The 14,993-nt window shown below is 39.3% G+C and overlaps 1 protein-coding gene and 1 long non-coding RNA gene across 3 annotated transcripts in view; one reads left to right on the forward strand and one right to left on the reverse strand.

The window, feature by feature from the left end:
* Positions 1-14,993, forward strand: part of LOC100651912 (serine/threonine-protein kinase NLK) — a 227,948-nt gene that overhangs the window by 189,229 nt on the left and 23,726 nt on the right. For both annotated transcript variants that reach the window (XR_001099757.3, XM_003394155.4), the window contains exons 5-8: positions 7,672-7,757; positions 7,915-8,124; positions 8,574-8,762; positions 11,886-12,087. Coding sequence is in view for 1 of the 2 variants with exons in the window: in XM_003394155.4 (XP_003394203.1) it covers positions 7,672-7,757; positions 7,915-8,124; positions 8,574-8,762; positions 11,886-12,087 (687 nt within the window). In the remaining variant the exon portion in view is untranslated. The remainder of the gene's footprint in view (positions 1-7,671; positions 7,758-7,914; positions 8,125-8,573; positions 8,763-11,885; positions 12,088-14,993) is intronic.
* Positions 1-14,993, reverse strand: part of LOC125384663 — a 71,661-nt gene that overhangs the window by 13,972 nt on the left and 42,696 nt on the right. The gene's annotated exons all lie outside the window — the stretch shown is intronic.

Below are 14,993 nucleotides of genomic sequence, written 5' to 3' on the forward strand. Positions count from 1 at the left end.
TAAAGTTCGATCCATTTTTGTCTTTTTCTTACGATAATGAATGCAATTATATAATAATACACTATATAATGTACTATGGACGTTATAGTACGGACTTCAGGTTAAAAGAATTTAGCATCGCTTTCGTAAGAATTTAGTGGGATTTGAAAACTTTGTGGTATGTCGTTCGATGATGTTTGGAGTATACGTTAGGAGAAATTGACGGAGGGACAAGTTTTGGAATTCTAAAAAATTATAATGTCATTTCGTAGAAACTATTTGGGATTTAATTGGAATTCGAGAAGACGGTGATTAATTGAACCGAAGGATATGTAAATCATCTGATAATATTTGGAACCTCCTCACTAAAGGAGGTTGATCTAAGAAGATGGTTCTAGGAACACATTGCGCTGAATGTGCTACGAATTTGTAAATAAATGCAAAAGAAAGCGTGATATATGCACTTCATTTTTTTTTATTTTTGGTAAAAATCAGGATCGACGAAAGGGATATTTCGAATTAAATACTTCCGCAAGGCTTCTTCTAAATCACTCGGACGACGAAGGAAACTAAAACTTGACAGTAACGTTAAACGTGATTTCTTTATTACACTGACGATGAGAAGAGAATACGCCAGACGACACTGCAAATAGAAAGCATGCAGTCTGCTAGAGCGTCGCAAATCGAAGTTACGTAACGTCCAAACGTAAAACACCTCGCAGCATTAACCGAGGAGAAAAAGAAATACCAAGAAAGAAATATGTAAAAAAGGAACTTCAATCGTGTAGAAAAGAGAAAAAAGTACGTATATCGACGCTGTAATCTTCAACCCGATAGCTAGACTACGGATATTCGTGCAAATTCTAATATTTATAAAGGCAAATGAAGAAATGGAACCAAGCGGGAATTTGTTTTACCTACTAAACATTATAATAGGCGTTAAACTTTGCATATTTTATGTAACTTTGCGTGTAAACGCGCATTCTCTGCACATTTGCTCTTCGAAATTTTTCAGAAATGCATAAAAATCCGCGGTCTATCGATAAAACAAAGATACCTCGACTTTTATATTCTGAAGACAAAAAAAAAAAAAAAAAGAAAAGGAAAAGGAGACGAGGTCAATCTTAAAAGTCCGCCCGTAACACCCGCATTTGCGGAACAATTCATCTCGGCGCGGAGCATCTCCCTTTGAATCGAAGTTTTTTTTCATACGAACAATAGTTGCACGCGTCCTCGAGCCGCAAAGGTAAGGCCACGTCGGCCGCTTGACAGGTGACACCCTGTATATTCGTAGAAAACCCTGGGACGTTTTATTTTCGTAGACACGTGCGATGAATGCGCCCGGTGGAAGAAGATAGTCAAAGTTACATAATGCAGAAGACAATTTTCATTATAACCATCGTCAAGGATTTCCACCGCAGCGCGATCTTGGCAAATTTGTTAGTTTCCTCTCTTTTTTTTTTTTTTTTTTTTTTTTTTATATGACGCGAACCTTGCATCTTATCGTTGTTTCTTCTGTCACCTAGGATGAAGTATTAGTTGCTTTCGTAATTACTATATGCAAGAACAAATACTTGTTGAAATAAAGAAGCGCGATGCAGGAGAAAAATACGGAAGATTAATAATTGTGGTATATCATACTCCATCACACCGTCAGCGGGTTAAAAGATTTCTATATGAACTGTTCAGAAGCCACATTAATCACTTTCATAAATTGAAAAGTACAGAAAACCGATGATGTTATAAACGCTGTCTTTTAAGTATATTTTAGAATTTATCGCTATTTATCTCATCTCTTTCGACGAATCAACTTATGCGAGCGTATCGTTTGTTTCATGAGAATTAAATCTTAATAATGAGAATTAAATACGCGGTGAAATTAAGAAATGGATGAAAAGTGGAATCGCGATCAGCTTGGCTTTCTAGTGGCCCGTATATCGTTATACCATCGACTGTATCGTGTGCTGGACAATAATCGAAGCCCAAACGTTACCAACTAAAACAGTAAACGCTATGAATTCCCTTCGTTAGAGCAATGAAAAACGCGCAGCCAAAAGTATGCATATTTATACTGTGTCGGAACCGCTAAATATAAAACAAACATCGAAACGAACAAAATTCACGAAAATCCGCCATGCTTGCTACCTAAAAATTCTACTGGTGGTAAAACAAGCGGCGTCTAAAAATCACCGTGTAAAAGATTCAAAAGCGAATAACCAGCGAATTCGAACAAGTCACGCGAAGCGCAAATTCGATTCACCTTGTGGCTAACCACTATCGTAAAAATTTATTTTCACACGCGCCGATACAACCGATAAACTAAACGAACATATGGAAACAGAGAGGTACGATGAACATACATGACTTACGATAAATCATCGACAACTCATTAAAATCTTTATGGTTAATTAAAATCGTTATTTCGTTCTACATATCATTAGTTCTTACGTAATAACTTTTCGTTGACTCAAACGAGATCTTACCGTAAGGTTTTTAAATCCATTCGTTTTCTCGTTCGTGAGAACATCTTTTCTTGCTCAGCCTCAAGTGCACGATAGTTTCTCGTTCCTTCGCTATTATATCAAAAGCTAATGCTGTCGCATAATATACGACATTTCATTACTCTATGTATGCCTCAAGATTGAATTTTAAGACGTGGAAGCTCGGCTAACCCAGATAATAATCCTACCTCGCTCGTAGAATCGACAAAACAAGTGCATCGAGGATAGCCACCCCGCGTCTCGAGTTATTAGTGCGAGAGTGTGCGAAGTCCTGCGGTGGAAAGAGAGATGGGACCAAGAGAGAGACTTTAATTACCGGCGGGTGAATTCGCAACCGGACGCACCCACGGGGCAGATTACCCCGGTAATATTACCGAGTTTTATTGCGGAGAGAGAAAAGTCGAGGTCTGAATGCGGCATGACTCACGGCACACTCATCTGGCACCGATGTTTCTGCTCTTATTGCAGCCCCTCGTCACTCCCTTGCCCTCACCACCCCCGACTGTGTCATTCCTGTTTCTCTTCCACGCCGACTTTCACCCTTCGTCTTCCCCTTCTTTTTCTCCATACTCTTCTACAGTGGCTCGCGAAAACATTTCAACTCTCGCCATAGGAAATTTTTCATGTGCATGTATCGTACAAAACACGTGGAAATTTTATTAACGCTGTAATGAAACACGCTGTCACGATCGTTGCGTCGATCAAATTTGAAACACATGTAAAAGCGTGCATAGAAGTTAAAAATATTTGTCGCAAACGTACGTTTCATAAAAACATTCATCCGCAGCACGAACAGCTATCTTAAACGTTAAATAATCAAACAGAGAATAAACAACAAAATTATAAAAATTGATTTAGGCTTATTGTCTTGACTATTTCAATACTTTTCCGATCAGGTTTCACATTAGTCCGAAACGTAACCAGTCCGATCGTAATAATCGAACCTCTTTGCAGTTCTAATGAAATTTCAACATCTTTCCCGTAACTTGCGTACCTAATTATATTTATATATTTTGTATTGCGCATATTCATCAAATATTTCTACGAGCGTTCGCATACTTTCGCGCGTTACTGTACTCTCGATTCTTCGAAAACCACCCTGTTTCTTCGTACGCTTCCTTGTCTCTCTTCACCCTTCAACGAAACCTACCCTTAATCACTGTACCTCTCTTCGTTGCTGTCCGTTTTCAGGTCTCTCCTTCGTTTCACCTCTCTCTCGTTCCTTCACCCTTTCTCCAACGATTCTTTCCACTCCCTCGCATCGGTCAGGTGGCTTTTTTCCTCGATGCTTCTCGCTCGTCAGCCAGGATGCGAGAATGAAAAGGCTCGCGTTTTTACACGCTTGTCGACGACGATGAAGACTCTGTTTCTCGCTCGATCGGTCTCCATCCACGGTAGTGTCGCGTCGAGACTGAGCTTCGCGAAGGGAAGAAAGGGATGCACGAGAAACTGGCGACGAAATAATTACGCGAATGGGAGTCACACTGTTCAGTACCGTGGCCGTAATGCGCATTGCATATCGCGAGTAACGTTCCACAGTGCGCATTTAACGCGCTACGTAGATGGTACGAGTATGCTGTGTTAATAACTGGCTTAGCGTCGCGCGTTTACAAAATTTTCGATTCTTCGTCTTGTGCTTTCTCTGGAAAGTTTGACGATCTTTGATCCCTGTGTAATTGCATTCATAATTTTACGCGAGGAAGAAACACGGTTGATTAATGTTTCTTCTTTTGAGAAGGAACCAACTGTTTAAGATGGTTTTTAAAGTCTGCCGCGCAAAAGGTACGTGTTAAGCAGTTCGTAAGTAACTTTGTACGTAAGACAAATTGTGCTTTAAATTTTAAGCTTAATCTAGTAGTATTTTTAAGCACGAAGCATTAAATAAGGAATTTCTTCTCGGATATGTACCGTTACACGCGGAAAGTTAATTGAATTTTAAAAGTAGATTTTAACGGGCCATTTTATATTTTCTGCGAGTTTTTAAGCTAATTGGACTTTACTAAACCAGGATTTTATTAAAACGAAGGTATTACTAGTTGCTTGTTTTCTACGAGTATAACCTTCCCTCTAAATACTCTTAATAAGTTTAATTTAATATTTAACAATACGTACAATTGTATTCGTGAAAGCTACGCGTAAAATCGTAATTAATCGTAACTGAAGTTCACGAAGGATCTATTTATCTGAATAATTCCGAATAAATAAATCTCACTAATAATATATTATATCAGACGATCCGACGAAAGATATAATGGGAAACGCGGAAGCCGGTAAGTACGAAACTCCATTTAAAAATTAAAATTATTTCTACTAAAAAAAAATTCCACCCATCCCCTCCTCGAGAAAGGAATTCAATAATATTCTACCGCCGTGAAATTGAATAATATTCCACGGAACGACAATGAAATAATTATTACTCCCATGAAACGGTTACTCGAGATGAAATGTTTGGCAAGCGACACGCGTGTCCATTTGGAAGGGATTACACGAGCGTTTATCCACAGCTCCGCGACACTCGACGTCCGTTAGTCAAGCTGCCACCCCTTTTCGTAAACCCTCCGAGGGGTGGCCCGGTAATCTGTCCTGTATTCAACTCGCGCCCCCATTTCAATCCCCCATACCAGCTTATGTATAACAAACCCCCAGCCCCGCTGCTGCCTTGAACACATATCGTTTCGCCTCGCGGTTTCGCGACTAAGGGGAACCAAGAATGGTGAACGAGGGGTGAGAATGTGAGTTCGAGCAGCGCTGCTTTTAATATACGAATAAGATGAACGTAATGTTAATGGTTGACTGCTAGAAAATCAGTTATTTAAAGTTCCATTTGGTGTATATTATAGCGAGGAATTTTTGTAATTTGATTAAACTTGTAATACGTTCTCGGGGTAGACGTACGGAAACTTGGGCATCGATATCGTAGGCGTTTTGTTTGGTTTGACCATTTATCTTCGTAGATTCGAGATATTTTATGCCGAGGTATGTGGACGGAGAGTTTTAATAAAAAATAGTAGGAAATTTAAGAGATACTTTCACGAATTAAAATAAAATAGAAGCGAAGGAAGAGAAATCGCGTTTGCAGGAAATAAACAGAGTGTCCAATGTGATTTTTTTGTGTTGCGTTATAAGAGCATCTTCATATCTATTTTTGTACCTAATTGCGCCTTTTTTGCGATTACGAGGAAGATTGAATTATTTTATACTAACAAACCGAAGAATAACTTATACGTTAACGGGTTAATTTTCAAAGTCGATTAAATTAAGGTAGAAAGAAGAAGACGGAGCAAACTGGAATATAAAAATGTCGGAAGAAGAATCCTCGCAAGATCCTTTTTCATTTCTCCTTTTTCTCGTTGATAATAAGGACAGGTTTCTTGTTCGATCCGGATTTCAATTTAAAACAGGTTTTCGGCGCGCGCACCGTGCGAAATTACCATCGACGAAGGACGTTTCGCGATTCGATGCAATTTGTCGTCGATGACGAGCACTTAGGGGACGCGACCCACCGTCCCACTTGTTCCGTTCAATAAAATGTTAATAATCCTGTTTCCATGAACCATCAGCGCGACTCTGTACTCATATCGCTATCGTTTATCCGGTAAATTTAAAAGTACCGTGGCTACAAAAAACATCTCCATATCATTTCATTCATTACAGCATTCACATCGCTAATTGTTAAATTGCTACGCACGATATGCCGTTTCCTTTACCAACTAAAATTTTCAAACTCGATGCAGAATACAAAATTGCACATTTATGAAAATTATCGGGATCGCGTTTCTAGAATTTATAAATACAAATTCCTAAAATGGAATTGCCGTACACTCTTCGCTCGTAGCATCTCTTAAAGTAATTCATATTAGGTTGTCCGGAAAGTTTCTTTCGTTTTATAAGGAAATAATAGAATGTTTTTTGTTCTATATTAGTTTATTGAATTATGCACGAACGTAACGATAGAAATAGAACGAAATGGATCATACCTAATTCAGTAAAATAATATAAAACAGAAATTGTAATTTGATTAAACCTGTAATAGACACGTTTTTGGTGTAAACTTGGGCATGGTCGATATCGTAGACGTTTTATTTAGTTTGATCATTTATCTATTATTATTCGTCTATTATCAGCTTATGAAACGAAAGAAACTTTTCGGACAACCTACTACGTTGGAAAATTGGCCAGCTGGAATAGAGAAACTTTAAAATTTTAGACCCGCGCATATCTCTTACTCGAAATTTTATGCGAAAAGGGGACAGATCCTCGATATTATTATAATAATTGTTTTGTCTTATATTATACACCGATAATAACCAGACGTAAGAAATACGATGTTTGCCATGAAAGTAGGAAATAGTTTAATTTTACGGATTGGTATGTCACGAGGATATGTTCGGTGGATAATCTGCGGTGAATGTATGCGCATTTGTCGAGTCGAGTGAAGAGGCTCTAACGACCTGGCGCAGGAATTTTGTGAAAATCGAGGTCGCGCGTTTCGCCTCCTCGATGAGAAACATCCGTGTCTTTTCAGGTTTTAGAACGATAATGGCTCGTCGGAAAGTTTGATTGTCTTGGAACGTGGCTTGGTTACCGCGCTGCGAGGAATTCGGTACAGGATTCGAAATATATAGACAGAGGCGGTTCCTATTTTAGACTTTAGGGGTTCGAGAATTTAGGAAATTGGAAATTTAATTTGAAAAGTTGCGAAATACGACATTTTGAAATATCGGTTTGTTGTTTGGCAAGTTGGGAATTTGGCATGTTGACAGTTACAAGTTTGAGAATTAAGAACCATGGAAACGTCGTAACTTTAAGATCTGTGAATCTAGAGATTTATGGATTTTTTGACTTCTCCGTTTAGGCATCCTAGAACTTCCGAGTGACTGGAAATTCAGAAAGTTAGAAAATTCAAAATTTGAGATCTGACAGTTTAGAGATTTAGAAAGTGTAGGAATCTAAGAATGCGGCGATTTCAAAACTCGTGGATCCGAGAATTGAACAATTTTTTCTGGACTTATAATTCAGAAGTAGAAGTCCAAAAGTTTCACGATTTAACGATCTGGAAGTTTACAGGATGTCTGAATTTTCAAATCCACGAGCGTAGAAAGTTTAAGATTTGACAACCTGCGAACTTAAAAACTCGCGAACTTAAGAATCGTCGAATTCTCGTACTAAGTATAATCTGTTTTTGTTTCAGGCCTCAAATACCTTCATTCAGCCAGAATCCTGCACAGGGACATAAAACCAGGGAACTTACTCGTGAACAGCAATTGCGTACTAAAGGTAAGTAAACTAACCGAAGCAAAGTGATTAAGCTGGCTAAATCTTCCAAACTTCTTCGCTATCTACGTAAAAAAATAATAAACGAGAAAATAAGGGAAACCATCGATCTTTCTACGGAATTAATAACGACAAAATTATAAATCTTATTCGCGAGCAGATCTGCGATTTCGGTTTGGCCCGAGTGGAAGAACCCGATCAGAACAAACACATGACGCAGGAAGTGGTGACGCAGTATTATCGTGCACCGGAAATCCTGATGGGAGCGCGACACTATACCGCAGCCGTGGACGTTTGGAGTGTCGGTTGCATTTTTGGCGAGCTCCTTCGTCGGCGGATACTTTTTCAAGCACAGAGTCCTGTGCAACAGGTTAGTCCTTTAACCATCAATTAGCGAATTTCGCTTCCTTCGATGACGTTTCATTTGAAAATTGAACGCATTTCTCATGCAAATACACGCAAATATCCGTGTCACAAGTGTACGTTTTAAATTCGCTCGTGAATCATTAATTTCTCTAGTAATTCTATGCGAATAAGTTAATTTCATAACGCAAGCAATAATTGCAATTTCCTCGATCCTTTACTATTGTACTTTGCGACGAAACTCTACGAAAATGGAGTCACCTGTCAGGTAAAAGTATGTCCATCCACCAACAACCATCATCGACAAAGTTCTACGACGACAAATGGCGGGAGAATCTTGCCTCTTCTCCGAGTATAACGATTTATTTCCTTCCGATACGTGCAAAATTTCGGAAAGTGACGAAGGAAGGAGAGGACCAGGTTCTAAAATCGAGAACATTTTCATTCGCTTTGCAGCTGGAACTGATCACAGAATTGCTGGGCACGCCGACCCTCGAGGACATGAGGTTCGCGTGCGAGGGTGCGAGATCTCACATGCTGAGGCGCGCACCAAAGCCACCCTCGTTGACGGCTCTCTACACCCTTAGCAGCCAGGCGACGCACGAGGCTGTCCATTTGCTCTGCCAGATGCTAGTCTTCGATCCCGTAAGTTTCATTACACTCAGCTATCGTTGCGATATAATGTGCAGACTTTATAGGATTGCAATTTATATAATTGAAATTTCGAGTATAGAATATATCGAGTATAAAGCTTGCTCGTATAGGTGTACACAACTTTATAAGGAAACAGCACTGAACACGACTGCAAGTTGCATGTACATTTTGCTAACACTTGTACTCGATGAATACGACAGACTTTTGAGGTGTAAGTGTGTTGTCCGTGGAAATCGTAGCGCTGGCTGTGGATGTCGCTGTTTTTCTTCCATTTTTGATGCGCAGAAGAAAAATCGAACTCCGGTCGCCGGAATTTGAACCCGGGTTTCGAACATTTATAACCTAAGGCGCTAACCACTGCGCTGCCGTCGTCCGACACTAGTCAGTGTCGAGTGGTGGTATTTGCTGTTGAGTGTCGCCACACTTTCTTCAAACGAATGAATCTGTCGTTAAAAATGATAATCGATATACCGGTTGCGAAGAAACTTGGGCGAGGAACTGCGAAAGTTGGTCAACTTCTTTGCAACAACTATTCTAGCTACTACCATGCTGCATGATAGATCGACTCTGAAACTCGTAGTTATGTTTACCAAGAGAGACGTGCAAGTTGCGAGCGAGGATGTGCCCTTATCAACATCCGTGGCGACGCGATAAGTCATCGAACTCCGTCATCGTTCCATTCGAGAAACTTCCAACGGTTCACGGGACTGTACATCGAACGAGTTACAACCAACCTTTTCAATTAACAAAATAAGAAACGGAAAAATGTGGGAGAATAAAAGACCGTGGAAAGTTTCGCGTGGCAGTTCATAAAAAATATTTCGAGCGACGACCGCGACATAGTAAAATTCTCGCGGACATCGTGTTTGTATAATACGAAAGTCGAGATAAAATCTTTACTGTCGGCTGTCCAGCTTAAAAAGGAGGAGAGACGCGAAAAGAGAAGAAACGAAAAAGTCAGAAGAAATCGTGTACACTCCGGTTCATAAGCGTTTTACGATGCTCGATGTTCTCAAACACGCTAAAAACGTGTATTGTATAATTGTTGAACGAGATAAAAATTGTCGATCGTTTTCAACTTTATCTCGTTCTCTTTAGGGGGGTGCGAAAACATTGTCAATTTCGAGCGATGTAGAATATTAAAAATACTTGTGAACGAGAGTGTAGGTCGAGACACGTAGCTTTTACAACGGGCAGCCGCCACATTCGTCAGGATTTCGGTAAAACCAACACGCCAGATTCTCGGCAGTTATTGGCTTCGTTCGAAAGAGATCGGAGCCGTCTTTGTAGGTTGTCGAGTAGTTATTAAAGCACGGGAATACGCCAACGCAGCCTACTTTCCTGAATCTCGTCCTCGAACTCTCGTTTACGTTTCGATCGTTCGTACGACGCGCCTTAACTTCTGTAAAACCATACGATCGTTTTAACGCGGTTAACGTTAAGACATCGAGCGCTCTGAACGGATTGAATAATGGCCACTCGAGTGGCCATTTTCAGTAACAAACAGAGAATAAAATGGCGGCATGAATAATCAAGATGAAGTTCCAACGTAGCTTTCAGAAGGCGTTAAAACCGTTCCTCTCGTGAAACCGTTGATTCATCGTTCGTAAAACTAAAACTGCGGGGCTATTACCATTTGCGAAACTTTTCGAGGATTTTCGTTCTTCCTATTGCGTTGCTCCGATACTTTTCCGTAATTTTAGATCGTCGTTGTTTAAGAAACAACAGGGAAGCTTGGTTTCGTCGAGGCTTCATTAGGATCTGAAGTTTCTCGAATGGAAAGAAACGAAGGAGGATAAAGATGAAAGTTGAAGGCGGCAGAAGAAATATGTTAACTCTGAGGTTCTTAGTTTGGATTCGCGAAGGACTTTGTTATGTAGAGTGTGTTTCAAAGTGAGAAGGGTGAATTAACAAAAGAACTGGAACTAAGGACAAGAGATTTCCTAACGTAAGATTTTGCTTTCGCGCAAAAATTATTCTATTTCTTTGGTCGAGTCCATAACGGTAAATTCGCAAATAAAGATCCGTAATCCGACAACGAATAAGTTGCCAGTAACAGACGAAGAATTTCCATTTTGTAGATATTTTTCAAATCAATGAAAAGATTCTACCTTTCTTTAATACTAGAACTACCGATAGTTAACGCGAAGCCATTTCTACCAAAAGCAGTCAAAATGACTGGACTTTAAAAAATACACAATAATGGAATATTTTTATATTTATTGATTTATTAATTTCTTAGAGAAGGAATTCCATGTTATATAGTACATTTTTGGTATTATTAATCCATCTGGTACCATCATCCCTAAACGAGGGTTGATATATTTATAAAATTGTAGAGCCAGTCATATTGACGGCTATAGTATTTCTAATGTTAACATCTAACGATATAGTGATCGATCCGGAATTTTCCTGATAACTGGTATCATCATATTGAATGATAGGCAGTAAACATCTTAAAAACGTGTGGGAAGTTGTACAAAACGAGGAAACTGGTTAATTGGGGTTCGATAAACAGATTGCAGAATCCTTTTACACTTTGACAAGTACCAGTCATTTTGACCGGTATTAATATAAGTAGCCTTGATACAAAATTATTTTCAGTTTGAATACATAAAAACGAAAATAAAATTCACTATATTATTCTTTTAGTTATCGTTGCGAAAGTTATTACATCATTGCGGGAAAGAATATAAGACGAAGTAGGAATTTTAAAATAAAATTGTAAAACCGGTCAATTTGACTGGTGTGGTAGTTCTAGTGTTAAAGAAGAAAAATCTCCTCTTTCTTTTCTAAAATCTATTATTCCCATTTTTCTAATCTAAAGCCAATCTACGTGTCCTAATCTGGAAATAACGATGACGTACAAACTTATTAACGATTAACCGGTAATTAGTTAGCGATCTCAGTCGAGCAATCCGTTCGAACAGTGGCTGTAAATTCGTTTTTGTCCCTAACCGTGTTGGAACTCGGGTTTTTCCTACCTCTTGGGAGATTAACACGGTTAACTGTCCCCGTAAATAGCCGGAGTCGGCCGAGATCGATCGTTTTCGAGAGGCGGGCTTCGCGTCGTGTATCGATCGTTCGTTGACCCCGTTCACGAACTTCTCGCAGGACAAGAGGATCACCGTGGTGGATGCACTGGCGCATCCTTATCTGGACGAGGGGAGACTGAGATATCATTCGTGCATGTGCACGTGCTGTTACACGACCAGCGGAGGCTTGAGACAGTACACGGGGGACTTCGAGCCGGCCACGTCTCATCCGTTCGACGATCTCTGGGAACGGAAGCTCACCACCGTGCAGCAGGTGAAAGGTAAGCATCGTACAGATCGAAGAACGTGTATTTTAAAAAACGATACTTTGATATCGAATGATTTTTACACGGATTTTACGTTAAGCTTAAGTCGGAGTTTGTTAGGTTGGCGTGTACGAAGTTCGAATTTGACAAGTTGATAGCGTTAAATTTTCGTATTAAGATATGGAATCAGAGAGGACGTTTGATATGGATTATGTTTATCCGGTGTGTTAAGGAGCTTTATGATAGAAATCGAAGCGTATTTTTATTAAATATCTGATATTTCTTTATCGATTATCATTTCATTAACTATGTATGATATTTTATAGAGACTACGTACGATTAAAATTTGAAAATGGAAAAGAAAATTTCATATACACCAACCTAATGATTCTAACGAATATAATTTTCTTTTCATGCTGATTTTGTCGTTGAACACGATACATGAAGCTTTTTACTGGGAATATGTCGATTGGCGAATGATGATTTTCTATAATAACAGATGAAATATCGTAGTTCGGTGGAACACGAAAATCAGAACATGATCGAATATAAGAAGAGCAACCTAGATTATATCGGATTCACGAGACAGAATATCTGAGGGATGTAGTTGAAAAGCTGCCACGCCAGGAACAATTGGTAGACAGGAAATTGTCCGATTTTGGCGGAAAATATCGCTAAAAGTAGATTTTCATAGTCGCTATTTTGATATTTTCTAGAAAAGAATGTGTCCTATTCTACCAGCTCTGAGGTCTGTTTCTTCGCTCGACGATGATTTTATAGAGATCTTTCGCCAACTATCTAAGACGCTCCCTATCGCCATCGAAGTAAACTAGAAAATCGGAACGAATGGCCACCTAAAACTCTCGATACCAAGCTCCTGGTCCAAGTAAAACAGAAAAACAAATTTATTTTCCCAGCGTTCAGCAACTTTGGACCAATATCGAGCGAAGAAACTTTGCGCCGCAGGGTAACAGAGATTCAATAACGCGAATCGATTTCTCGAAGGGCGCTAATAAACCGTACCGTAACCCACGAAGCTCGTGAATTTTCCACAGCATAGAATTCCACGATTTCCAGGCAGTTGCATCCGCCCATCGAACCAACGTTCCAAATTACTCGACGCTCTCGTACGCTCATCTTTAGGGTTGTAGTTTTTAGTGTCAGATTCAGTTTTCACATCGGATTCACGCGTCACGTTTAAATTAGATAATAAATAAGAAAAAGTAATTGCAATTCCTTTCTACGTATTATATGATCGCCGAATTTATGAATACTAGTAACTTGTATTAGTACCAATAGTTACGCGAGTGTAGTATTTTATCGACGATATCGATTTAATTTCGCGCTATAGTGACTCGTATAACTGATAACCGTATTCGTGGTCCGATAACGAGGTACTCTTAACGATTGCTAATAAAGCGCGGAAACGAGCGAAGAATTATTATCGAAAGGGTGGATTTTCCGAGCAGCTCGCGCGACACGACACCGTATTAATCGCGGGTTTTCAGCTCAAGAGAAAAATGCATCGGTGTGACTCACGCTGGATTATTAATAGTAAACGTCTTGGACACGTGGCTGGAACCGTACGCGGAACAACGATGCGATAGACTGTTGCGTGCGTTCGCGAATACGACCGCGATAAATCATCGTTTATCAGTGGGGGTCCGACTAGTTATCGCAGCCGACTTTCTTCCAAAGTAATCGTCGGAGAAACTGGGTCTAATATCGCGGTTAAAAATTGCACGCCATTCGTTCGTTAGGCTGACTGAAGGGGCTGCTTCGGCGTGAATTGTATATCCCCTTCGAGAAACTTATTTTCCAGATGTCTTAGGGTACTTAAGACTCTGATATTCAAAGATATTTAATATTTAAATTTCTCCTTAATCTCTTACTTTATGAGTCTTTCTATTATTCTACGTGTTACCATTTGCATTTATCGTTTTAACATGCTGTCGGATGGAAAATGATATAGTACGAGTAATTTGTATTCAGAAATCTTCTAGCAAGCTTGTAATATGAAATTAAACTCGGAATTGACGTTCAAATTGGTTAGAGGTATACGTGTTTATCTTTATCGTACTTGCATCGATGAAAAATATCCTACGTAGACTTTATACTCGGCTGTTCTATAAAACCTCTTTTGTTTTTAAGTTTGTTAGAAATATGCCTCATCTTTGTCGCGTTTAGATAGATATACAATACACAAGATCAAATTTCTTTTGTGAATTTTCAAATGTTTTTAATCTCTAAATTGTTCTGTAACTTTACGAGCAATTTTCACATTCCATCGAATTTTAAATCCATGAAAAAGGGGTCTCCTCTTTGCCTCGTTTAAAAATCTCCTAGATTTTCCGTAATCTTGCATTTTGATAAATTTGATCTCTGTAATACACGCGTAAAATAAAACGTACAATTGTATATTAAATTTATATGGTCCTATAAAAAATTCCCGCTTGGATATATGCTACGGTGCATTTTTTAAAATATAGCGCCTTTGTTCGATCTATAAACGCCAACAGAGGCACGAATTCGCATTAAATTACGCCTATTGAGCTCGCACCACATAATAAACTCGTACAATTATCATAGACGGCGTCTAACGCGTTTGATTTCGCATTCGAGTTTGTCATACGACAGGCATGCGATGCTCGTAACGAGTAATCGCGTTTGTCGAGTTGTCCCGACTGGAACAGTCGCGGACGGCTGCACGTGTCCAAGAAAGGTGTCGTAAGACGAAACGCGCGAATCGTATAGCTACGAACAAAGAAGTTCTCGATGGTTGGATGCCAGAACGCTTTCTGGAAAGTTTGTAATTTTGTATTTTATTTTTTATTATCGTCCGCATACGAAGAGCTGGTTCCACGGTTTATCGCTATTACAGAGGATATTCAAGTATTTTTGTTACATTTAACATCGAACAT

This window comes from Bombus terrestris, chromosome 3, assembly GCF_910591885.1.
Source record: "Bombus terrestris chromosome 3, iyBomTerr1.2, whole genome shotgun sequence".
NCBI classification, from domain to species: domain Eukaryota; kingdom Metazoa; phylum Arthropoda; class Insecta; order Hymenoptera; family Apidae; genus Bombus; species Bombus terrestris.